Raw genomic sequence first — 25,927 nt, 5'->3', positions numbered from 1 at the left:
TCATTTCTTGTCCTCGGTGAGTCTTGTGTATGAGCCTGAATTGTTGGGGTGGAAGGTTGGTATCAATGGGAGGACTAGCTCCCTTCACAGAAATTGGAAGTTGTTTGCTGGTTTGGGTCAACAGCACCTTCCCTGGGTTGTTACGAAGAAGGGCTTACATGTCTCATCACCACTCATGCCTTTATAACAATATGATCAGTGAGTAGATGCGTCTGCCTTTTTAGGTGAGAGACCATCAAAGCAAAGTCTGACTTTTCTGCCTTCCTAAAGACACATAAAATAATGCTCTTAACAAATGAAAATAGACAGGTGTCCCTTAATATTTTATACAGGGCGTCCCTGCTAGAAGTTGCCCTGGTATGCATCCATTCCACACTAAAGTTGTTGATGCTTGTAAGAACTGATACATTATAAGTCCTCCCATTCCTTGCTCTTAAGTCATGCCAAAAAAACCAGACAAACCCCAAAACAAAAAATAAATCCCACCCCAATTTGTACAAATGAAAGTCAGCCATGGGAAAAAAGGAATCCACCTTAAGCTTCTTTGTTTTAAGTCCAATTTTTTTGGAACATATCTTGGATTTATAGTGAGGATGGTCTGTACACCATTTCAAAGAGAAAACCTAATGGTCTTTAAAGTTCTCCTGTACCTTTGTGCCTGAGTAAAGGTGTTACCCCAATGTCTTTGGCCAAATTCCAACTTGGGCAATGACATTCTGCTGAGCTCGATTCTATCTGGATTTTCCACTGATGTTGCTATTCCTCATCACTGCCTTTGCTGAGCTGTTGTGTAATGTTACTGTGCACTGTTGAACAGTTGCTGTGTTTCACTGCTTTGTTGGCTGCCATTTCAGTGACAGGTGATGAGATTCCTCTGTACAGTGTGAATCAGATCCCAGAATGAACCATCTAGGTTTCCTTTGCCAGAGGCTCTAGAGTACAGTACCTTGAGGAGGTGGCCGTGGTTGGGAGGGTTGGCCTAGCTGAGGTCCTGGTTGAGGCTGCATCTGTGATTTCATTGACTGAGGCTGGACTTGTTGAGGCTGGAAAAAAATTAGTACAGTCATCAGAATATGTTCAAAAGGTGATGCCTAGGGATGAGAAAAAGAACTGTGATTGTTGTGATGTTTTCAACACACAATGCCACTGGGGCACAAAGCCTGTGTTTCCATGGTACTGTGATGGAGAACTGATTAGGAAAGAGCATGGAAACAGTTAGCTAGAAGAGAATGACCATGGAATTACATTTTTTAAAAGTGGGTTTACAAACAGAGGAATTACCAGACTGGCTGAAATCTGAGACTCATCTAATCCAGTGGCCAGCACCATATGCATAAGGTATAGATGTAAGAAACCCACATGAAGCAGATGTGGAGTTATCAGGTCTCACCCTCATCTCTTATAGTTAGAAATTGGCAGAAGCCATGAGATCTAATATCCTTTCCCCATGTATTATCATTAAATATAGCAGCTCCAGATATTCCTGACATTCATATAATGTCCAATCTGTTTTTCAATCTTGTTAAAGTCTCAAATACTTCCTGTGGCAGCGAATACCACAATCTAGTTACACATTGTATTAAAAACTATTTCCTTGTATTGGTTCCCCATCTTTTAATTTCACTGAATGCCCCTTAGTCTCCTGCTAAGAGATGAGATTAGACACTCCTAATCTACCTTCTCTAGACTGTTTTATATGTTGTATTACATTACCATTTATTTGTCAAGCTCATCATTTCAGTCTCTCTTCCCAGGAGAGTGTTTCTAGCCCTTGTATGTCTCTCACTCCCCTTTTCTGAGGCCTCTTTAGTTGTGCACTATCCCCTTTCAGATGGGGTGACTAATACTGCAGATAGTATCTACATAATATGATCTATGTCATTAAGTGCCAGCGATGCCCCTCTGCTGTGTATATTGGCCAAACTGGACAGTCTCTACGACAAGGATAAATGAACACAAATCAGACATCAGAAATGGTAACACACATAAACCTGTAGGGGAACATTTAACCTGCCTGAGCACTCAGTCCTAGGTTTACAAGTAGCCATTCTTCTACAAAGGAATTTCACAAACCAATTCCAGAAAGAGAGTTTGGAATTGACCTTCATATGCAAATTTGATATTATTTCCCTGGGCTTGAACAAAGACCTTAACTGGATATACCATTATAAAACCAGGCTTCCATACATTTAACACCTCATTCACATCAAAAGCTAAGTATGGGATACTTTCAACCCACTCAATTAGCCTCATTAGGACCAGCACCACAGTTGACAGGTATTTTTTCCTCTCCCTTCTTTTTCAGTTATAAATTCTGGGCTCCCCTTTTTTTCCATCTGAAGAAGTGGGTTGTGTCCACAGAAGCTCATGATACTATATATAGTTTTGTTAGTCTGTAAGGTGCTAGTGGATTACTTCTTGTTTTTAAAGTTACAAACTAACATGGCTACCCCTCTGAGTATCCATGTAAGTCTGTACCACTGATTTGTATAAATTCATTAAAATAGTTTCCAATCTTGTTTTCCATCCCATTTCTTATGCATCCTAATGTCGTGGGTTTTTTTTTTGCCTACAGCTGTGCATTGAGCAGAGGTTTTCAATGAGCTGGCTACGTGAGGCTATTTGAGTTAATACAAGTTAATTTAAAACAAGTAGTTTAAATTTTCCCCTCCAATATATATTAATTTGAATTTATCAACATTGAATTTCGTTTGCCATTTGCCTAGCTTAGTTAGGTCTCACTGAAATTCCTCCCAGTCATCTAACTTCTCTCTCTCTCTCTGCTCCCTCTTCTTTTCTGATCATTAATAAAAGTTTAAACAATACAGAACTGTTGTGGAGATGCCTGTACTCTAAGTCTGTGGTAATGAGTCCAACTCAGCCTGTTACATAAAATTGTTTATGAAAGTCAGCAAAGTTGGAGACAAATAGACTGGTCCAAACGGAATTGTTTAGGTCAAAAGTACTTTTATTTATTAAGGGACTTTTGAGACTCCTGGGAAAGTCATGGGTTTGCATGAACAAGGAGCTAAATGAGTCTAGAAATGGGAAGAAATGTTTAGTTGAATTCACTGATGTGTGATTTAATTGGTTAATGTTATTGGGATGTTGTTGCCAACCCATCTTGGACATTGCACACCTGGGAGTTGCTAAATGGATGAGGGCTGTATGCATCAGCTGGAAGGAGTGAGTTTTATCACTGGAGTTTCCACTCCCATAGTCTCCTGGAATCCAGCATGATACCAGTGGGCCTGTGTGGTCCTGTTCCTGAAAAGCCGCCTGACCACACCAGGCCAAGGAGAGGGAACAAGGCGACATTGTCAGCAAGGTGACATCTGGAATATGAGACGTGGGTTCCTACTGTCACCCCTCCCTTGTGTTTCATCCTCTCCCCCCAACCTCATTTCTTCTCCTTCCTTTCTCTCTCTACTTTCTATTGAATAAGCATCTGGCTTAACCAGCTAAGTCCTCCTGTCACAACACTGTTATGAGCCTGTGACTAGTGAGGTAACCACAAGCAACACTTTAAAGAGCCCCAGACTGGAATAGTTTGCCAAAGCTCAGCATGGCTGATCAGACTGTGTGCTGTGCCTATACTTCTCCAGCAGCTAGGGTGCAAGGGAAAGGCAGCATGAGACACAGAAGCTGCATTTTCTAACTTTACAGTTCTTTTTGTGTGATTGTCTTGTTTTGTTTTAAACAAAACAGGACTGAACTTTAGCAGCAAAATCTCCAGACTGTCTTAATTTTTTCTCTTTCCCCAAATAGATAATTAATAAAATGTCTTTCAAGTCCATCTAACAGACTATCCAACAGGGCTTTTTCCCTATATGAGAACTAACCGGCAGCTTCAGGGGAAAAGAGGAAAGGGTATTATGAAAATAAAAGTCTTACTTAACACTTCACTAGTTTGATTATTCCCTGTGTTTCTGTGATAGACGTAAAAAATGGTACTCACATTCACAGATGTTTGAATTTAAACTATGCTGGCACATCAAGCCCTGGGGTGGTTTAATCATTCAAAACTGCCACTGGCAAATGTTGTTCAAGTCTAAAATAAGATAGGTTCAATACTCAGCCTGAGGTGAGTGTGCAGGGAGGTGGATGCACTAAACATGAGGCCTACTGGTCTATTTAAAAGCAGAAATGATAAATTCTGATGAACAGTAACATCAGACAGGCCTTCAGTTCTGGAACTGAGACCTCTCTGAGGAGAAGACACAGGGATGGCAGTAGAGAAGGACCTAACAGTGGCAGGCAGCCTTACTGGCTCATTCTGGAATGCAGCAGAATTCACCAGAGAGGCAAAAGCTGGAATAAAATTGATCATAGGGATTGCTAATCTGTAAAGATTGGATGGAAAGTTCCAACCAAACTATAGAGTTCTATCTAGAGTCTCCTCATTGTGCACAGAGAATTCATGTTAACTCATCGGAACAAAGACCCTAAGACTATCAGAGGCTACGTCTACACTGGCAGCTTCTTGCGCAAGAACTGTTTTGCAGAAGGGTTCTTGCGCAAAAAGTCTTCTACAAGAGTGTGTGTACACTGGCATGTGCTTTTGCGCAAGAGCATCCATGGCAGTGTGGAAACTCTCTTGTGCAAGAAAGCTGTGATGGCCATTTTAACCATAGGGGCTTCTTGCGCAAGAAATTCATGTTGCCTATCTACACTGCCCTCTTGTGGAAGAGCTCTTGTGCAAGAGGGCTTATTCCTCATGGGGAGAGGAATAACTCTTCTGGAAGAAGCCCTGTTTTACTTCCACAAGAACGTGTGTGCAGTGTAGACAGAAGGGAAGTTTTTGCGCAAGAACTACTGTTCTTGCGCAAGAAACTGCCAATGTAGACATAGCTTCAGTGAACAAATCACACTGGTTTTATAGGTTACAGAGTCATGTATTGCTAGGGTCCAGCTAAGAGTCTGTCCATTCTTTGTCAGCAGAGGTTTTCATTATGAATTCAGCAGAAACTCTCAGTTTTATTTCTCCCTGGAGGGATAACGTTATGATCCCTCCCAACACTCCCTGGCATAGGTAGGTCTTATTGTTCTTTACTGATGCCATGTCTTTTAAACGATTCTGTCCTCCTTTTCCCCAGTCCATCAGCACACTGGCGCCACCTACAAGAGAGTCTAGTTTGATGTATTATTTGCCATCATGCTGCCCAACCTGAGTCTCCATAGCAACAGCTGCGCCATACTGTTTGGACATTTGTAAACAGGAGTTGCTCCTATGCTTTCCCCTTCTGCTGCCATTCCGTTGACCACTCTTCATTTCTGAGTCCACCTCTCGCCAAGCTATTCTACAGTCCTTGTCTCTGATGAGACTTCTCTTTATAGTTTGTAGTCCTTGTTACAATCTGTACCAAGCCAAAAGGGCCCATGGTCAGTGTTGCCTGTAAGATGAGCACTTGGGCGACCACCCAGGAGAGATTCAGGTGCCTCCCAGCTGATTAGCAGAGCACCCACAGCTCCCACAGCCAGCAACATGTGTTTCTGCTGGTGGTGCACATCATCACATGTCTCAATGCACATAACAAAATTTATTCTGCACATGGATGGAAAAAATCAGCGAGAACACTGCCCAGAGTATATGTATGTGGCGGATAAACTCAATGGCTACGTCTACACTGGCCCCTTTTCCGGAAGGGGCATGTAAATTTCACGAGTCGTCGTAGGGAAATCCGCGGGGGATTTAAATATCCCCCGCGGCATTTAAATAAAAATGCCCGCCGCTTTTTTCCGGCTTTTAAAAAAGCCGGAAAAGAGCGTCTAGACTGGCCCCGATCCTCCGGAAAAAGTGCCCTTTTCCGGAGGGTCTTATTCCTACTTTGAAGTAGGAATAAGACCCTCCGGAAAAGGGCACTTTTTCCGGAGGATCGGGGCCAGTCTAGACGCTCTTTTCCGGCTTTTTTAAAAGCCGGAAAAAAGCGGCGGGCATTTTTATTTAAATGCCGCGGGGGATATTTAAATCCCCCGCGGATTTCCCTACGACGACTCGTGAAATTTACATGCCCCTTCCGGAAAAGGGGCAGTGTAGACGTAGCCAATGAGAGTGCGATGCCAGGGTAATATGAAGAGAGATGTTGCTCAGGGACAGTGTGAAGGGTTTATGGAAGAGGTACCCCTGCAACGGTAACAGCAAAATGATCCAATACTTAGCATGGGGTGACATCTCTCCCCAACAGCACTGGAATGTTCAATCCAATGAGGTACATGACTGGCTGAACACTCATGGGGGTGTGGGTTGGGTGAAATGGGTTTTTCTGAACGGCTCCATCCACTCTTACCCAGGGTCTCAGAGGTGAGGGGGTAGATCCTGTCATAAGAAGTTGAGTCATTTTGGAGACAACCAGATCAGCAACGAGCTGTGTGTCCTCCTCCACGTGCTCCCCTATCAGGGGCATCGAACTATCCATCACCTACAGGAAAAGAATAAAGGACAACTGGTGAATCTGATGCCAAGCTCCTTGGTGTTACTACTCCCCTTAAGCAACTAGTCTCATCATTCTCCCACATTCTGAAGTGGCAGGAGCTGCTGATCACAGTGGCTGGAGCATCTTTCAGTTTTTGAGAACTAATGCCTCCTGCCAGTTGGAGCCCAGGCCTAGGCTTGATAAAGGTTTCTGGAGACTTTTTTTTAAACGGGATTCTTTCTATACCCAGAATGTCTTCTAGTGATGGGCATGTCTCTGGAGTTCAGCTGTGGTGAGATTTGTGAATGGTGCTCCCACAGGAAGGATTCCAGGTATACAGGAAAAATGAAGCAAACTGCAAAAAAACCTGTGCCAATTTGTGCAAGGAGGACTACAAGCAACCAGGGAAGAGCAAGTATGAATCAATGCAACGCTCTTTGGAAATAAACAACACAGGCACAAAACAGACAGGATGCCCTACAAACAGCAGCACACATGGCATGAATGTAAACTCCTCTCAGATGGACTGCTTTATGCAGTTTTGACATTACTTTGATGTGTAAACTTGCACTGCAATTACAACAGAAAAGGTGAGAGAGAAAAGATTTGAAGGGGTCTACAGTCTTAAAAAGGGTGAGAATCACAGCTATACGCCACCCTAGAAACAACATCATACTCAAAGTTGTTTGTCATAGTCTAAGGGCTTTGAAAACATGAACCTAGTCCTGCATGAAACACTTATTATGGTGAAATTAAGGTTCGGCCATGGTGCTTATTACCCTACCAGAATGTCAGTGTCTTTTAAGAAAATGAAACTTTAAAAAGTCAAGAAAGGCAGTATTAAAGTTTGCACTGGTCAGATCAGGCATTGAAACACTCAGATAACAACTGCAACCTCAATTCTGCCCCTCTAGAGCTCCAAGAGTACGGTCTGGTCTAGGACTTTATTCCCAGTTCTGCCACTGGCAGGATGGGTGATCTTGGGCAAATCACTTCCCTTTCCGTGCCTCAGTTTCCCTGTAAAAGAGGGGTAATGACACTGACCTCATTTGTAAAGTGCTTTGAGAGCTACTGATGAAAAGTGTTGTGTAAGATCTAGGTAGTTATTATTAAGCAGGACATTTCGATAGCTGAGCTTAAAGAAGTTTGTTTGTAAAGCCAATTCATCATTAAAGGGTCTCCCCTGACACAGTGGTGACTTATTAATAGAGTAACTGTTCATCTCTCCCTACATTGTTAAATTTTGGCTTTGTTACATTTGAGTTTATATGATACAGCGATTCTAGTGGTGGATAGTTTTAATTTTGAAAATCTGAGAAGTGGACCAACACTAAAATCTGTTGCCTTCATCATTTGTGATCTAGGGTATGTGGCGGTTTATATGAAAGAGAGTTAGATGAATATATTAAATGGTGGTCCTTTGCTTCTTTGTAGAACAGGCTTTTTGCTGTCCAGAGACAGCTAGGTTTGGCTGCCACAAACACATGGTGGTAAAATAGCTGGGAGAGCTATAAAACATTGGAGTTGAAATCTAACCGGATTTCTATTTGGATGTCTCGCTAGCCTGTAGCTCCACAAAGCATTCCCATTTTATTTGGTAATTCTGGCACCAGCTCACAGGTTGGAAAGGACAGAGCCATATCAATTCCAACAAATGGTCTGGTAGCATTTTATAGACTAACAAAACATGTAGATGGTATCATGAGCTTTTGTGGGCACAGCCCACCTTCTTCAGATGACCAGAGTTATCAATTCCATTTACTCATTATTTCACTGTGAAAGGGATGGCTAATGACCACTAGATGGTGGTATTGTTCTCTTTAACAAGCTATTGTTCCATGAAGTAATCTGCTTGCTCACGAATAACTGTGTAGTGATACATCTATATTAATAAAACCCAACCCTCTCACATCTTCATCTTGGGAATGATTTCCCATCATTACTGCAGCAGCATGTGATAAACTGGCTGAAATGAAAGGACGGGGTATCGTTTGATGACGTGGGTTTTACCCACGAAAGCTCATGACCTAAAAAATGTGTTAGTATCTAAGGTGCCACAGGACTGCTCGTTGTATGTAGAAACAGACACATCCAGGGCTAAATTAATTCTGTATTAGGTCCATAGAAACCAATGGAGCAACAGCAGTCACTGGTTATTTCTGTGTCTTAGCTCGTGGTTTCTGATCCAGCTTACTTCTGTGGTATTGACTGAGGGAGGCCAAACACTGGACTATCACTGACTAAGGCAGAGGGATGACATAGCTGTTTAGAAAGGACAGTTTTTTCTTGGCCAAATGATGCTCTGGGTTGTCAGTGCAGCAAAGTTATTTAGGTGCCGGGATCAGACTCTGGCCCCATAATGCTGAGATAAACCACGCAGATGGATAAATGAAATACAAACACAGCTCTCTCATCTCTTCCTAAAAAGAGACCAAAGAACACCGGAAGGAGAGGGAAGATGTCAGCACACACAGACCATGCCTTTATAGTTGCCCAAGGTCAGTGGCTGTCTCCTGACACAGCTGCTGTTGCTTGATAAGATAGCTGAGAGGGAATGGAAGGCGGTAAGGCAGAAGTGATCCAGGAAAACCCCTTCTCTGCTTTTTTCTTACGTCAAGAGCTGGAGGCTGGCGTTGTTATTCCATGTTCTCATGTGCAAGAGTCGGGGTATTAGGTGATTGGAGGGAAAGAAGGAAACAGATGATTTGACAGATCAAAGGGACCAATATAGCAGTGGTGAAAGGCGGAAACAGGCCATCACACAGTGCAACAGAGTCCTTGTCATGTGTGTGGCTAGATCTACAGCGGTCTAGTGTAGCAAGAGATGTGGCAGTGCTGGCTACAAGAGCAACAAAAGAAGAATAAAAACATGAAGTCAATCCTATATTGATTACACTTTACTTTCATGGATCATTTTACTTACCTCTGAGCCAGCCATCTGTAAAATCATTCGTCCTTATGGGGCAGTTCTTCTTCGAGTCCTTGCTCATGTCCATAGAACATAGGTGTGTGTGCCTGCCACATGCACCGGTGCTGGATGCTTTTCCCTAAGCAGTACCCATAGGCTGTGTCTACATTGGCACCCCTTTCTGGAAATGGGATGCTAATGTAGACTTTGGAATAGGCAAATCCGCGGGGGATTTAAATATCCCCCGCGGTATTTGCATTAACATGGCTGCCGCTTTTTTCCGGCTTGGGGAAAAGCCGGAGAAAAGTGCCAGTCGAGACGTTATTCTCCGGAAAATAAAGTCTTTTCCGGAGGATTTCTTATTCCTACTTAAAAGTAGGAATAAGAAATCCTACTTGAAAGTAGGAATAAGAAATCCTCCGGAAAAGGCTTTATTTTCCGGAGAATAACGTCTAGACTGGCGCTTTTCTCCGGCTTTTCCCCAAGCCGGAAAAAAGCGGCAGCCATGTTAATGCAAATACCGCGGGGGATATTTAAATCCCCCGTGGATTTGCCTATTCCAACGTGCTACATTAGCATCCCTTTTCCGGAAGGGATGCCAGTGTAGACGTAGCCATAGAGTCTGGGGTTCCCAGTGTCCCCTGGAGTGGTGCATGCATACCGTGCTATAAAGGGTGCCCCCAGCCCCTCCCTCCTCAGTTCCTTCCTGCTGCCAGTGACAGTGCTTGGAACAGTGTGCTCCAATCTTAGTTGTAGCAAGCACTCCCTTGGCATTGTTCACGTCTCATTATGCCATCACGTAGCAGGCCAGGGAGGATGTTGTATTTGACAGGGCTGTACTGAAGTCTGCGTTCTCATAACTCCTACCCACCTCCGCAGACTCTGCTTACAGTCACCTATGTTGAATGGACACGAGCAAGCACTCAAACAAGAAAAGACAGTTGCCTGTTTCTGTAACTGGTGTTCTTCGAGATGTGTTGCTCATGTCTATTCAACCTCCCACCCTACTCTGGCTGGGGGCACTTGATATAGTATGGCATGCATACACCACTCCAGAGGGTACCGTGGATCCCCGCCCCTAACGGTACTGCTTAGGAGAAAATTACCAGTGCATGTGGTAGGCGCACACACCTATGTTGAATGAACACGAGTAACACATCTTAAAGAAACCAGTTACAGAACAGGTAACTATGTTATTTTCAAGTGCCCAGAACCCAGCATGCACCCAGCATACTGAGCAATGATGAAAATCTGGCCACTCATTCATGTGCCTAAAAAGAAGTGAAACTCTTCTGAAAACTTGGCCTTAGTTAGGGTGCTGAGTGCATCTGAAAATTGCAGATTCAGTGACAAAACCCTTTGGCCCAGAGAAATACCAGTATGCTGAATGAAATTTGACGCTGCTGTAAGTGAAGAGTACTGAAATCAAGGGACTGTACCTCTGAACGTAGCCCTTAAATTGCTTCTAAAATAGCCCAGTGCTATGTGGCCAATGAAGATGGAGTGCTCAGAGAATAATAAAGGTATGGAAATCAGTCTGCAGATCAATTTATATTAATTACTTCAAGATTTTTGAATTGTTTAATCTTCTTTCCTACACTCAACTTCTTTTTTCATAATCTGAGCCCCTGTTTGCCACAAGCAGTGGTAGTAAATCTCACAACACAGGTCTGTCTGGCTTTCATTTTGTGAATGTTTCTCAGGGAACAGATTTCACATTGGGAAAATTCTTTCCTTGGTTCCATGCCATTGTGCCCATTTTGCCATCTATTTATTCAGTACATTTTGGAGTTTTTTTCTTGCAAAAATTTACAACAAATTTTCTTTCTCACAAAGTAAAACACAGGTGTTTGGCTGTCACCTCCTACCCCAAACAAAACAAAATAAAATAAAACAAAACAAAACATCCAACCTATCAGCTTCTGGTCAAAGAAGCCCACTCAAGGAACTGGACTGGGGGGAAGTAATTACTTCTTAGCTTCTCTCTCACAACTGGCATAAAGTAGAAAACATGCCTGCTTTGCTCTACTCCATTCCATTCATGTTCCCATGCAGTGCCCATCAATCTGGTACTTGGACTCCTCCTGAACTCTTGGCAATTCTTACCTGGTGTCATTTGGCTTAGTTCAGTTGAAATCAGTGTGACCCTTCTGATTTGCATCAGTTGAAGAGCTCACTCTGTGTGTTTTGTTCAGTGTAGAATCATGGAGCACCATGTATGCAGATATGCTTTTCTATTTGCACATGCAATGTGGTCAGGGATGCAAGTCTGTGCATGTGCCCTTGACTCAGTGTCACAAACATGGATACCTCCCCATCCCAAAGTCATATTCAGAAACAGGTATGCAGCCCCCCCCCCAGAAGCATACATACACACACTAAAGAAGATGGGTCAGACTCCTCACCCACATACAGATCCACACAGGAAGGTGTGTGCAGGTGTAAACAGCTACCTCTACATTCTGAGAGGCAGGTGTGTGTATTTTCTTACCTTCTCCCAGACATAGGCAAATGCGCGCATGTACGCGCACATACACAAAGGCTGAAGCATTTTGAGATAGGATTTGAAGAGAAGCAGTACCGCCAAAAGCTGCTGACAACTTACACAGAGAAGCCAGAATGACTGCCGCACCCCTTTTGCCATTTGGAAGAAGCAGGCTAATGTTTTCATTGCTGGCAGAACACTTGTATTACATGGCCTCTGACAGACCCCTGGTCCCTGGGGAGTAGATGCACAATACTGGAATGTGCAGTGGCTGCAGGGCTTATGTGGTTCTCATCAGCTTCCCAAGCCTCAGTAGGTGGGAGTGCTCTCCCACACATAGCTTTTTAATGTGTCAGCACCTTGGAACAAAGCTGCAGGCCAGCTTTGCTCATCTTCCTCTGCTGGGTCATGCCCGGAATGGTTCCAGTTTAATTTTCCTGCCTGCTTTTCATGCTCCAGCCTGTTACAATGGTCCAGATCATGTTATCTGCCCTAGTCCACTGTTCAGCTCTCTGGCGTGGGAGGTGTCACTTTGAACACTTGCCCTCTCAACCTCAGCATGTGTCACTAATGCATCTCTGGAACCCACAAACTCTTGTGAGCGTATCTTGCTTATCTGCTAGCTCAGTAAAATCAGTCCTGGGCAAACCATTTTAAGGGGCGCAGCCAGGGTCTGATTAAGACAATGAAGCTCATACATACTAACTTTTAGTCCTCTTCCCTACAGCTCTATGTAGTTCCATCCAGTCCATCCTGGGCTCCTGCTTATGACTGACTCCAGAATCTAACTCCTAAGCTTAACATTGACCCAGGAGCTCATTCACAGGTACCTGGCAATTTGGTTGCAACTCACAATAAGCAGTTGGGCACATTAGATGAAATGATACCAGTCACTGGGAGGTGAAAATGACTGGGTCAGGAGGCAGAGCACGTACTCAGAGTGTGCGTGAGTGAGCCTGTCAGCACGCGTGGGCAGGTATGTGTTTCAGGAGGTACTCGGACAAAGGAGACATGCACTCCAGCTCCACTCAAGTTCTCACCTCAATGATATAGTCCTTCCCATCTTTGCTGTGGACAGCTTTGACGGCACAAATATCGAGGCCTCCAAACATCTCGGCGCAGGAGTCTGCCCAAAGTTTGTACCTGCAGAAACCACATAGACACAGGGCTGGGAATTAGCTGGCTGCTCAAGGATTAAAATAAAGGACTGCATCCTAGTAGAGTGCCATTTTTCTCAGCCTCCCACCAAATATAGACACCACACCTGCTACCTCTGGAAGTGCATGAAACTGTCTTCACAGCAACTAAGAATTATTATGATGAGACACCTCGCTCTACAGCAGATGGAGCAAATAAGAGGTCTTGCACAATGGATGCCTACTTTTTCCTTCATTCCACATCAACTCCCTGCTCCTACTTATAGCCCTTTGAACCACATGCAATCATTTCTATCCCTCACTATTTACACACCTCAGATCTTCCCTACTTAGGTGTCACTTAGCCAAGCTGTAAATATTTAGTTCATTTGATCTTTCCTCAGAAGAAAGTCCCTGAAATTTGTATTGCTCTGCCATGAATTCCTCCCTGTTGACAACGTTTTGATGGTGAGATGCCTGGCTGATCTGGGTTTGGAGGAGAGTTGGAGTGGAGCTCTACATTGAGTGGCCATTATCTCTGTGGTGTGACATGATGCCTCTGAATAGACAGCTCCCACAGATACAGGCTTTTTCATTTGTTCCCTGTACATCACCACCTTACAAGCTGTTCCCCTCCATCCATTTAACATTACTGCTTTCCAAGTATTTCACTCCTACATGCTGCTGTGTCAGCATGAGAGCAGGAGGTGCTCTCCAATGGGAGCCCATGCTTCCAGCTGTCCTAGCATGGGAACATGAGCTGACAGGAACAGGAAGCCATGTATGATGGGGTGCCCCCTCAGCTGTCTCTGCACTGGAAGAGGAGAGGGCATGACAAGAGATGCATTATGAGGGCGACCACGCTTTCTCAGCTGTCCCTATGTTGGCACAGGCGTGGGAATGAGCTTTGCTGGTTTTCTTTCTGTGCAGCTGTGCGATGGTCCTGTGCATTTCAACACAAAACATCTGAAAGCAGAAGATCTGTGAGCGGGACTCTCACTCTGGGCGCAAATTGAAATAGGAGAACAATGAGGACTTCAGAGCTATCTATGCATTCACCTAATGGGGAAAGAGAAAAAGGCCTATGATCTTGAAGGCAGTCAGAGCCCTTTTAGCTTGATCTTCATGATCTAATGATGAACCTGGAAGAACACAAGTCTGTAGATGGAAAGGGGCTCATACAACTAATAAATCCTGCCTTGTCACTCCCTGCCCCAATGAGAAGAGAAAGCACAGCCACACAGACCCTTAGAGAAGGTAACAGGAGGCTATTTCAGCTCCTGTCATCTGTAAAGTTATAAAACTTGTAAAGTAACAAATTCTCTTTCCCACACTGGAGTTGGGTGGAGGAGGAGGGCTGTAGGAATGTGCTGTTTATGCTAGGGATTAACACTGTGAATCAAGCAGATTTGCCCATGTTAATGCACTAAACACAGCAAGGCCCAGTCATGTGCAATGCGACTGCATGCTGATCATGTACCACTGGGCAGCTTCTTGGGAGAGAGATTCAAGGGTATTTGGGTTCAAAATCCAGGCTACGATATAAATGAAATGGGGCTGGTGGGCTCACCAGGCTTCCTAATTGATATTCATCCATATCAACCACTCTTTCCCCCAAATAGCAGAATTCTCAGGTTTTGCTCAAAACATGCTCAGAGGTGGAATAGCAGAGGCTGCCCCTGGGGAGCACTGAAATGCACAGGAACAACCGGGATAGGAATAGCAGAAGTGCTGCCCATTAGAATTAAGCACAGTGGCAGATATATCTGTATGTAGGGGAATTAAATCTTCATCTGATATGTCAACATGGTGCCTGTATTTAGCCAGCACAATCAACCCCTCATTTTGCCCTAATTCAGCAAAGTATTAAAGCATGTGCTTAAGTTCATTCCTATTCAGCAAAGCACTTTAGACACTTAACTTTAAGCAGGTGCTTTAGTCCCAACGTGGTTCCAATATCAGCTTTGCTCTTTGTTTTTTGAAAGCCCCTTCTTTTCCTTACCTCTCTGTCATTGCGATCTGCTCCAACATAGCAGAACCTGTGTTTGCCTTCCAATTTCCAGAGATGGACGTCCTCCTGGGAAAACAAACCAATACAGGATGACAAACCAGCCCCTCAAAAGAGGTAGTTTTCACACCTGACTCAGTGTGTGTGGGGAACATGGGTGATTCAGCAGGGTCCAACTTCTACAGTTGACAGTGCTCCCAACAAATTCTGATCATCCAGTAAATGAAAGACTCAAACTAGGAGCAGGTACACCTTGATGTATCTTTAGCCAGTGGCTGGGTAGATGATCTATAATGGTCTTGTGAACTCTTTTCTCCTTTTCCACTTCAGTTCCTGAAAAGCAGAGATGACTGTAAAACACTTTAGGGACAATTAACCTTATGCTCTGCACTGTAGAATCTAAGCCTCAGTAAAGTATCATTCTCCTGGCAAAGATGTGATTGAAAAGCTACATAAAAGTCAGACATGGATCTCTCTGAGGTTGGCTTCTATTGTAGTAGTGGCTTGGAAAGTTTGTCTGTGCCCTCTTTTTTCACCTCAATGGCTTGTTTGCTTTGAGACCCACCCATCAATTTTTCCCAAAGGTTTCTTAGGGTTGTAAAATGGTCCAAATCTCCTTTGTAACTGGCTGTTCATTTCAACAGAAGATGCTGCTGCTGGCAAATTCTGAGCTCTGAATTTGTCAAGCGCTGGGCTAGTTCATGTCTTAGTGCGTCAGTCTTTACACAGCCAGCCACAATAACACCTTATGCTGTAATTCTGCCAGATCTCCCAAGCTAGACTGGGTCCATACATTGATTGGATACACTCAGCACTCCTAAGTGGCAGAAAGCATGCATGCCGATTCGGTCGGTGGCACTCTTCTCCCTGTACCAGGGCTGCTCCACTGTAGCAGCATGGTGTTGGAAGATGCTGACAGCAGCAGACACAATCTTTTCAGGGAAAGGCAGAAGAGAAGTCCTGATTATTTTTGGTCATGAAAGGAGACAAGGATGTTAACTCCGGTGTCTCTGCTAAATTCAGACTTGGGTCATTACATTTTGCCTACTGACCATTTCCCCAGAAATATTTCAGATAAACATATTTTCCTTGTTCATTTTCTTCTCTAACCTAATATGTACTATTGCTGCAAACTGTTAACTGGCTCCTGTGATCTGACTCAGAAGAGAGTGAAGTGATTCCTGAGTATTGTTTAGACTAGTATCTGGGGAGGAAAATGCAGTATTAGTTGTAAGGTATTATTATCACATGCTCTACTAATGGTTATTACATACCTAAATCCTCTTGTTCCTATTATCAAAACCATGTTTCTGAGCTTTTCTCATTACCTAGGGACAGTGATCAACACTCAGTCTTTCTTTCCTTCTGTCTCCTTAAATTACCCTCCTCCCTGAGATTGCCTTTCCTAGCTCTTCAGTGGTTCAGAAAACTGCCCTGTAGTGACTGATGCCATACAAAATCTCCTCATCAGTGATGAGAACTCCCAGATTCAGATTAGTAACACAGTGACTGGATAGCAGCACTGGAAAGAAGTATTTGGAATATGAATGTAAACAGACATGTACTGCATCCGAAAAGCAGCTACACTATGTTGTGTTACAAATAAATTCTTCACCAGGGAACTCCAGAGAGTGCAGCTTTGCTGCTGTGGTTGGTTTATTTAGTTTGTTTGAGCTAATCTGATGGTCTAGTCCAGATGATTCAGGCAGAACATAGCAAATGTTTCAGTCAAATATAAGATACATCCAAACCATTTTAAAAAGAGACTCTCTCAAAAGCCACCCTGACTATTGCCATCAACTCCCCCACCATCTTCATCAAATTCACCCCCTTCATGGTAGGGGAGAGCAAGTGAATCTTGCAGCATAGCTTTGGCAAACCAAGGTGGAAAGTGAATCTGAGAGCCAAGGTCTCCTCATTGAGAAGTCCCTGCCACCAGAGCTCTATTCTTTCTATCTAACAGGCTCTTATCTTGAACACTTTCTATTCTATTCTTTCTAACAGGCTCTTATCTTGAACACTTTCAATGATCTTAACTGCTATGGTAGTCAAACATAAAGAGGTGGCCTCTTGAATAAAAGGGACCCAAACTGTGTAGGGCTTTATAGGTCAAGGCCAACACCTTTCACCTGCAAATGAACTACTAGACACTGCAGACCATGAAGCATGGGTGCAATATGTTCACTGCATGAACCACCACGTCATAACTGAGTTCAGTGCTGGGGGATTACAAGCTGTGACCCTGTGAAGAGTGCTCTGCATCCATTCAGCTGCAAGGGAACAAGAGCATGAACATCAGGAGTGAGGTTGAAATGCAAAGGGTACAGCCCTCTTGTTAACTGCTGCCACCAACCAGGGGTAATCAGAAGCAATTAGCCAACCAATGTGATCCTCACGTGGCAAGCCTTAAAATACATGGCATACATTCCCCATTGGTTGGGATGCTGATATGATTTTGGCTACTTCTTTCATTTGTTTTTCCTGATGTGCAATTATTATTTGAGTCTTATTTGGTTCACCAGCATTCTGTTACCCAAACCCATTCAGTGGAATTATAGGCATGTGTTAAATGGCTACTTTTTTGTTATATGCATCTGACAAAGTGGTTTTTGCCCATGAAAGCTTATGCTCCAATAAATCTGTTAGTCTATAAGGTGCCACAGGACTTCTCATTGTTTATGCAGATTCAGACTAACACAGCTACCCCTCTGCTACTTATCTATTGTTTTCAAGGTGACTTTACTTATAGGTGAAGCAGGTGTTCACCATCAGTGTAAATCTGGAATAACTCCACAGAAGTTAACGTGAATCTGAACTGTCTCAATTATGGTCTGGAAGGCAATGCACATGCATCTGGGCTAGGGAGGGATGAGATAGCATCTTCTCTCTGTCAGACCCTGGGAACAGAGTAGACAAATTCTAGAGAGAAGTGCACACACAGTCTTCATTCAGGAGGAAGTGGGCTTTTGCGTTTTTGCTTGCATATGAGACAGTATGAAAATACTGGGATTGACTCCATCACACTCAGCCCAAGAGAGTCCTCTCGCTGGCTACGTCTATACTATGATCCTCTTCCGCAAGAGGAAATGCAAATGGAGAGCTCTTATTTGCATTTCCTCCTCGGATCCCTTTTGTGCAAGAGGTTTTTGCGCAAAAACGCACTGTGTAGACGGCTCCTTTTTGCGCAAAAACCCCCTTTTGCACAAGAGCCGTTCTTCCTCAGAAAATGACTTAAAGGCCAACATGTTCCAGTGATTCTGAGTGCCCAATTTGAAATGCTTTCAAGGGCCTGATTGTCAGTGGCTGGATACCCTCACCATTATCATATGACATACAATGGACTTGTTTATCCCATAGGAAAAAGTATTTTCTGTCTAGCGCTGGGATAATCTCCATTACCAGATACCTTTCATAGGGAATAATGAGTAAAAGAGACTGGCTGCACAGATATCCTAAACTTGTTTCCAGGAATGGCTGGGTGAATAAGACAAAAGACCTTTTGTAGCAAATGATTTATTCAGTTAATTTGCCCTTTTCCTCTCTTTATGAGCAGGCTTTGATTTTCAGATTCCTTCCCTGTTTGTAACCATTTCACAAACTTTTCATGGGAAACAATTTTATTCATCAAACAATTGCTTGCAAATTTGCTCCTGCATCAGATGGGCTATTAGTGTGACTGCTCACCTCTGTCACATGGTATTGTTTCTGCTCCTTGATTAGCTAAGGTAGGTAGGGAATTTTAAAGGACATTTTAAACCTTTTTTCTGAATCATTTGAGTCAGGCTTTTCCTGAGACATCCCTACTAGAAAAATTAGATGATTGTAATATTATAGACTAAGTCAGATTTAAAACTAATTTTCTCTCATTGCCTCCCCACAAAGTAATTGTGTGTCCCATGAAGTCCTAGTCACAAAGAGTGTGGACAGAACACTCTCTGATATATTTAATTATCTCTATGCTGGGATACCGGCCAGGGATTTTGGGTAGTTCTAATTGCCAATAAGCAGGCACATACATTTGTCTGTTTCATGTAACTGTCTCAGAGAGGTAGCTGTTTCAGTCTGTAACTAAATTTTTTTAAAAAAACAACATATTGTCATCTGAAGAAGTAGATTGTGCCCAAGAAAACTCATGATTCTCTCTCTCTCTCTCTCTGTCTCTGTCTCTGTGTATATATATATATATATATATATATATATATATATATATATAAATTATTCTCTAAGGTGCTACAGGATCATTGCTGTTTTATAAACTTTTTCATGTAGCTGTGTTAGCACCAGGGCTCTGACCTGGGGTTTTGATAACAGAGATCCTTCAATGACAATAATGCTGGTGCTAACTAGTGCATGACAATGTTTTGACTATCTGCATCTACTTCTCTAGAATACTGCAGCTTCATACGGGCTGGTATTTCTGGATTTTCCAGATTGTTTGCCTTTTTTTAGTCAGTTTTTTTGGTGTGAGGAGAAATTAACTGATTTATTTATACAACTTCATTTTTAATTGATGTCAAAACACTACTAGAGTTTGGGATGGGTGCTTTTTAATTTCTGCCAAGAGCATGTAGTAAATTCACTAGTTTCCACTTTTCTGACCCTTTTACTATTCCTACAGTTATCATGACAGACAAAGTTAGCCATTCTAAGACACATACATGGTCTTAGTTGGGAAGGGGTCCAAAAGTGGCATGGAACTTGAGGGTGCTTTTCTTCATTCTGGAGTTGCCACTAAGGAGATTACACTCCCAGCATGCAATGCTCTGTGTCCATCCTAGGAGCTCTTGCAGTCCTCACCTACCCTTTTGTGCTTTGTGCCCATATTAATCCCTCTAACTCAAGATGTCAGCTCCTATCTCTGTTTGATCCATGATTCCAGATTTTTTTACCCCAGTTAATTGTTCAAGCAAGCACCTCTTTGTGCCGGGGATTGGATTCGATGATCTTTCAAGGTCCCTTCCAGTTCTATGATTCTATGGTTCTACCCATGCTGTCCCCAACACATGGGAGAAATTCCCCGTAATCACCTGCAAAACTAATACAGTATTCACTTTCACATTTCTTCTTCAAACTCTCCTTTGCCAGGATGACTACAAAAAATTTGACCAGGGTTAAGCAGCTGGTGCACTGAGATCACTGCATGTCATGCTGACCAGTATTACTCATTGCTTCCTTGTTCTCCTCCTTCAGTCTGTCTGTACCTACTTTAGACTGCAAATTGTCAGGGGCAAAGACTGCCTTTTTGTTCTGTGTTTATACAACGGGATTGTGATCCATGACTAGGGCTTCTAGGCATTACCCCAACACAAACGATAAGAATTAAAAACAAATGATAAAATAATAATAATCTAGCACCACCCCATTTCAGTGGCAGGTTCTTACTGTGGCTGTATTATCTCATTGCAGTGTAATGAGTAATTTCCTCAATGTGGGAAGGGGGGTAAAGGAGAAGGTAGGTGCAGATCAGTAACCTAGGAAAATGCCATGGGTTGTCTCTGGCATGTACCAAAGTGGCACATGTGAAGTGGCAATATAGGCTGCCCCAACCACCTAGTTTTTAATATTTCACTTGAAACTGAAATATTGTTTTTACTGTTCCCACTAGAGGGGGCTGAGAGATGGAGGATTTGACTAAATGGCTAGGAGAGATGGGGGAAAGCAAGTTACTGCAATGATAGGGGAGTAAATCTTATCTCCTGGTACCTGTCCAAGGCTGGTGAAAACAGGTAAAGATAGATTTACAGCCTGGGAACAAGGCACTGAGTTATGGAGGGGCTATCTGTGGCCAGAGGGATCAGCATAGGGGAGAGGTGAAAACACACCAGGGTTATTCTTCAAGGAACTTAAATCAGCCACCTATTCCAGAACAAAGCAGACACTAAATCACATTCATAAAAATATCTCTGTCCACTTATTGTCCCCCACAGCCCATTCCCAGCCCAGCCATGAGACCACACACTCACATGTAAGCTTTGTAATTGTTGCCGATTTTCTGGATTCGGATATCGTACTTGGAGTCGATGAACGTCTCAGTGGTGGCATAGGTTTTTGCCATGGCTACTATGCTGGCCATGTCCTGGAAGTCATACTGGTTCTCAACTTTTACCTTCCATTGTAGAAATCCAGCCAACGAGTGCCGAGCACAAAAGGAACAGGAATATCTGTGAGGAGGGGTCATCTCAGTGGATGAACAGCAGAGTACAGTGGTAATTAAACAATAAGGAGAGTGAAATTGAAGAATAGACGGAAGTAGGTAGAAGGATGCTTCACCAAGGCAAACCTTAGACATATCTAGGTAACTGGCATGTCTCTTTCCTGGATGTACAAGCCCTTGGGGATCAGTAATGAGAACATATACATATGATTAAAGGATCCCATGGGGCTTTCCTCAGAAGGCTTCATCATGTTACACAGCTGGAATGCTCCAAAAAGGCACTGGTTATATATTTGTAGCATAACTTAATTCCAACTCTAAATTACCCTTGCTCTATTATTTACCACTAACGGTCAGATGAGAAAAGAAAACCAGGAATGACCATGAAATAGTCATTTACACCAGAAAAAAAAGCAGAGAGATGAATTTTATTTTATTTTATTTTATTTTATTTTATTTTATTTTATTTTATTTTATTTTTTGCCACTCCTGCTCTCTAGATTGCTAGCAGCTCACATTGCCCTTATCTAGTTTCCCGCTAACACCTGGCACAGGACTCCAGGCTAGATGCATATAGAACAAAAGCCCTATGAGGATGATGTTCCTAGGGGAGACCACATACTGCAGGCAGGGCAAGCCAGAGGTCATGGGAGTGTATGCGGGGGAAGGTGTAGAGGGAAGGAGTTAGTGTGATGTTCAGGGGCTTGAGGGCTATACCCAAAGGGCCGCAAATTTCCTGGGAAATTAGCTTTTCAGAGTGTTATTACTTTTCAGAGTGTTATTTATTTACTGGAAATATGCTGAAACTTTCAAAAAAGAAATTCTGGAAAAAAGGAATCACTAAGTATAGAGGATGAGCAGCTGTCTACCAAGAGCCACTAAGAAGGGTAGAGAAAAAAATCCTGAAGTCTCCGAATACTGAAAGAAAGAAAAAAACAACCAACCAACTCATCCCAGACAATGTCACTACCTTCATGTCACCAAACTCAGCCGTTAGTAACATACATTGTAAAAAATCTATTCTGGGTCATCAGCACAACCTAGCCAATTGAAACCCCCCCAGATGATAGTGTGTGGAGATGGATGTGTTAATTTAAGCAGGTCTACAGGATCAGAGCAAAATGTGATTTTCATTGTGTTTTATTATTTATATTGTGGCATCATCCAGAGGTTTTAATCAAGGATCAGGACTCCATTGTGCAAAGCACTGTACAAACATTGAACAAAAAAATGGTCCCTGCCTTCAAGAGTTTACAAACTAAATCCGTAGATGTGTGAAAAGGCCACAGTCTATGTAAACCAGTCTGAAGGAAACATGCATTGATGGTTGGAGTCTCTTTATTAAGACTGAATGAGCTATTCTAAATGTCTACCTAAAACCATGGGAAAGCAGCAACCATCCTGAGTATGAACGTATCATAGAAACATAGAATACTTGGACGGGAAGGGACCTAGAGATGTCATCGAGTAAAGTCCCCTGCTCTCATGGCAGGACCCAGTACTGTCTAGACCATGGGTTCCCATACTGGGGGGCATGAAGAAATTCCAGAGGGCGCAAGGCGACCCAGCCTACCCCCATCAAGTTTTGCTGCCCTGTTCAGTTCCTTTTTTCCTTTTTTTTTTTTGCTCAACAAGTTTTGCTGCTATTTGGGGGCGTGGGGCATGTGGGTTTTTCAAAAATCAAAAAGGGGGGTATGATGCCAAAAAGTTTGGGAACCACTGGTCTAGACAATCCCTGATAGACATTTATCTAACCTACTCTTAAATATCTCCACAGATGGAGATTCCACAACCTCTCTGGGCAATTTATTCTAGTGTTTAACCACCCTGACAGATAGGAAGTTTTTCCTAACATCCAACCTAAACCTCCCTTGCTGCAGTTTGAGCCCATTGCTTCTTGTTCTATCCTCAGAGGCCAAGATGAACAAGTTTTCTCCCTCCTCCTTATGACACCCTTTTAGATACCTGAAAACTGCTATCATGTCCCCCCTCAATCTCCTCTTTTCCAAACTAAACAAACTCAGTTCTTTCAGCCTTCCTTCATAGGTCATGTTTTCTAGACCTTTAATCATTCTTGTTGCTCTTCTCTGGACCCTCTCCAATTTCTCCACATCTTTCTTGAAATGTGGTGCCCAGAACTGGACACAATACTTCAACTGAGGCCTAACCAGCGCAGAGTAGAGCGGAAGAATGACTTCTCGGCTACGTCTACACTGGCCCCTTTTCCGGAAGGGGCATGTAAATTTCACCAGTCGTCGTAGGGAAATCCGCGGGGGATTTAAATATCCCCCGCGGCATTTAAATAAAAATGTCCGCCGCTTTTTTCCGGCTTTTAAAAAAGCCGGAAAAGAGCGTCTACACTGGCCCCGATCCTTCAAAGTAGGAATAAGACCCTCCAGAAAAGGGCACTTTTTCCGGAGGATCGGGGCCAGTGTAGACGCTCTTTTCCGGCTTTTTTAAAAGCCGGAAAAAAGCGGCGGACATTTTTATTTAAATGCCGCGGGGGATATTTAAATCCCCCGCGGATTTCCCTATAACGACTGGTGAAATTTACATGCCCCTTCCGGAAAAGGGGCCAGTGTAGACGTAGCCCTCATGTTTTGCTCACGATACACCTGTTAATGCATCCCAGAATCATGTTTGCTTTTTTTTTTTTTTTTTTTGCAACAGCATCACACTGTTGACTCATATTTAGCTTGTGGTCCACTATAATCCCTAGATTCCTTTCTGCCGTACTCCTTCCTGGACAGTTTCTTCTCATTCTGTATGTGTGAAACTGATTGCTTCTTCCTAAGTGGAGCACTTTGTATTTGTCTTTATTAAACTTCATCCTGTTTACTTCAGACCATTTCTCCAATTTGTCAAGATCATTTTGAATTATGACCCTATCCTCCAGATTAGTCGCAACCCCTCCCAGCTTGGTATCATCTGCAAACTTAATAAGCGTACTCTCTATGCCAATATCTAAATCGTTGATGAAGATATTGAACAGAGCCGGTCCCAAAACAGACCCCTGCAGAACCCCACTTGTTATACCTTTCCAGCAGGATTGAAAACCATTAATAACTACTCTCTGAGTATGGTTATCCAGCCAGTTATGCACCCACCTTATAGTAGACCCATCTAAGTTGTATTTGCCAAGTTTATTGATAAGAATATCATGCGAGACCATATCAAACGCCTTACTAAAGTCTAGGTATTCCACATCCATCGCTTCTCCCTTATCCACAAGACTCATTATCCTATCAAAGAAAGCTATCAGATTGGTTTCACATGATTTGTTCTTTATAAATCCATGCTGGCTGTTCCCTATCACCTTACCACCTTCCAAGTGTTTGCAGATGATTTCCTTAATTACTTGCGCCATTATCTTCCCTGGCACAGAAGTTAAACTAACTGGTCTGTAGTTTCCTGGGTTGTTCTTATTTCCCTTTTTATAAATGGGCACTATATTTGCCCTTTTCCAGTTTTCTGAAATCTCTCCTGTCTCCCATTATTTTCCAAAGATGATAGCTAGCGGCTCAGATACCTCCTCTATCAGCTCCTTGAGTATTCTAGGATGCATTTCATCAGGCCCTGGTGACTTGCAGGCATCTAACTTTTCTAGGTGATTTTTAACTTGTTCTTTTTTTATTTTATCTTCTAAACCTACCCCCTTCCCACTAGCATTCACTATGTTAGGCATTCCTTCATCAGACTTCTTGATGAAGACTGAAACAAAGAAGTCATTAAGCATCTCTGTCATTTCCAAGTTTCCTGTTACTGTTTCTCTCTCCTCACTGAGCAGTGGGTCTACCCTGTCCTTGGTCTTCCTCTTGTTTCTAATGTTTTTATAAAAAGTCCTCTTGTTTTCCTTGATTCCTGTAGCTAGTTTGAGCTCATTTTGTGCCTTTGCCTTTCTAATCTTGCCCCTGCATTCCTGTGTTGTTTGCCTATATTTATCCTTTGTAATTCGTCCTAGTTTCCATTTTTATATGACTCCTTTTTATTTTTAGATCATGCAAGATCTCTTGGTTAAACCAAGGTGGTCTTTTGCCATATTTTCTCTTTCCTACGCAATGGAGTAGCTTGCTTTTGGGCTCTTAACAATGTCGCTTTGAAAAACTGCCAACTCTCCTCAGTTGTTTTTCCCCTCAGTCTTGATTCCCATGGGACCTTACCGATCAGCTCTCTGAGCTTACCAACATCCGCCTTCCTGAAATCCATTGTCTCTATTTTGCTGTTCTCCCTTCTACCCTTCCTTAGAATTGTGAACTCTGTGATTTCATGATCACTTTCACCCACGCTGCCTTCCACTTTGAAATTCTCAACCAGTTCCTCCCTATTTGTTAAAGTAGAAGAACAATGATGAGTTTGTTGCTAATCTGCAATTGGTGTGTTTTTTCATTTATATTAGTGGTTGTAAGTTCCAAAACAAAAATGATATCACATTCTAGTTTTGAAATTCTCTCTTACTTAGGTGAGGTACCTATTTAGGTAATTCTTAAGTACCAGAAGTGCTGAGGTGAAAGTGGATTGCAAAACTGGTTTTCCCCTTGACTGTTTCTATATAAATTATTTAAAATACTATCACAAGGATGTGAGTTCTTAACTTCCATCATTTTGCTAAATGCTGATTATCCTCTTTCTCCTTTGTGGAGTGGAGGAGAAGTGCAATTTTGTGGCATAATTATTTATGTCTTTGAGAGAAAAAGAGAGGACTCAATAATCAGGCAGAATTAAAAAGAAAAAGCACATTGTCATCATTAACCATCATAAAGGAGGGACAGACTTTTTTTGTGCTTTGTAGTTTAATTTTAAATTTGAGCTATGCTGAGCAAATT

General features: G+C 42.8%; 1 protein-coding gene across 4 annotated transcripts in view; it reads right to left on the bottom strand.

The window, feature by feature from the left end:
* The window catches only part of SYN3 (synapsin III), a 382,630-nt gene that overhangs the window by 10,340 nt on the left and 346,363 nt on the right, over nt 1-25,927 (bottom strand). For all 4 annotated transcript variants that reach the window (XM_075938194.2, XM_025178914.3, XM_025178915.3 and 1 more), the window contains 5 exons: nt 20,914-21,056; nt 14,945-15,019; nt 12,847-12,949; nt 6,288-6,419; nt 947-1,043 (listed from right to left, as the gene is read on the bottom strand). In XM_075938194.2, coding sequence (XP_075794309.1) covers nt 947-1,043; nt 6,288-6,419; nt 12,847-12,949; nt 14,945-15,019; nt 20,914-21,056 — 550 coding nt within the window. The remainder of the gene's footprint in view (nt 1-946; nt 1,044-6,287; nt 6,420-12,846; nt 12,950-14,944; nt 15,020-20,913; nt 21,057-25,927) is intronic.

Source organism: Pelodiscus sinensis, chromosome 1, assembly GCF_052426305.1.
Source record: "Pelodiscus sinensis isolate ZL-2025 chromosome 1, ASM5242630v1, whole genome shotgun sequence".
NCBI lineage: Eukaryota > Metazoa > Chordata > Testudines > Trionychidae > Pelodiscus > Pelodiscus sinensis.
Note: the sequence above shows the minus strand (reverse complement) of the source record. Positions and strands in the feature narration are given on the sequence as shown.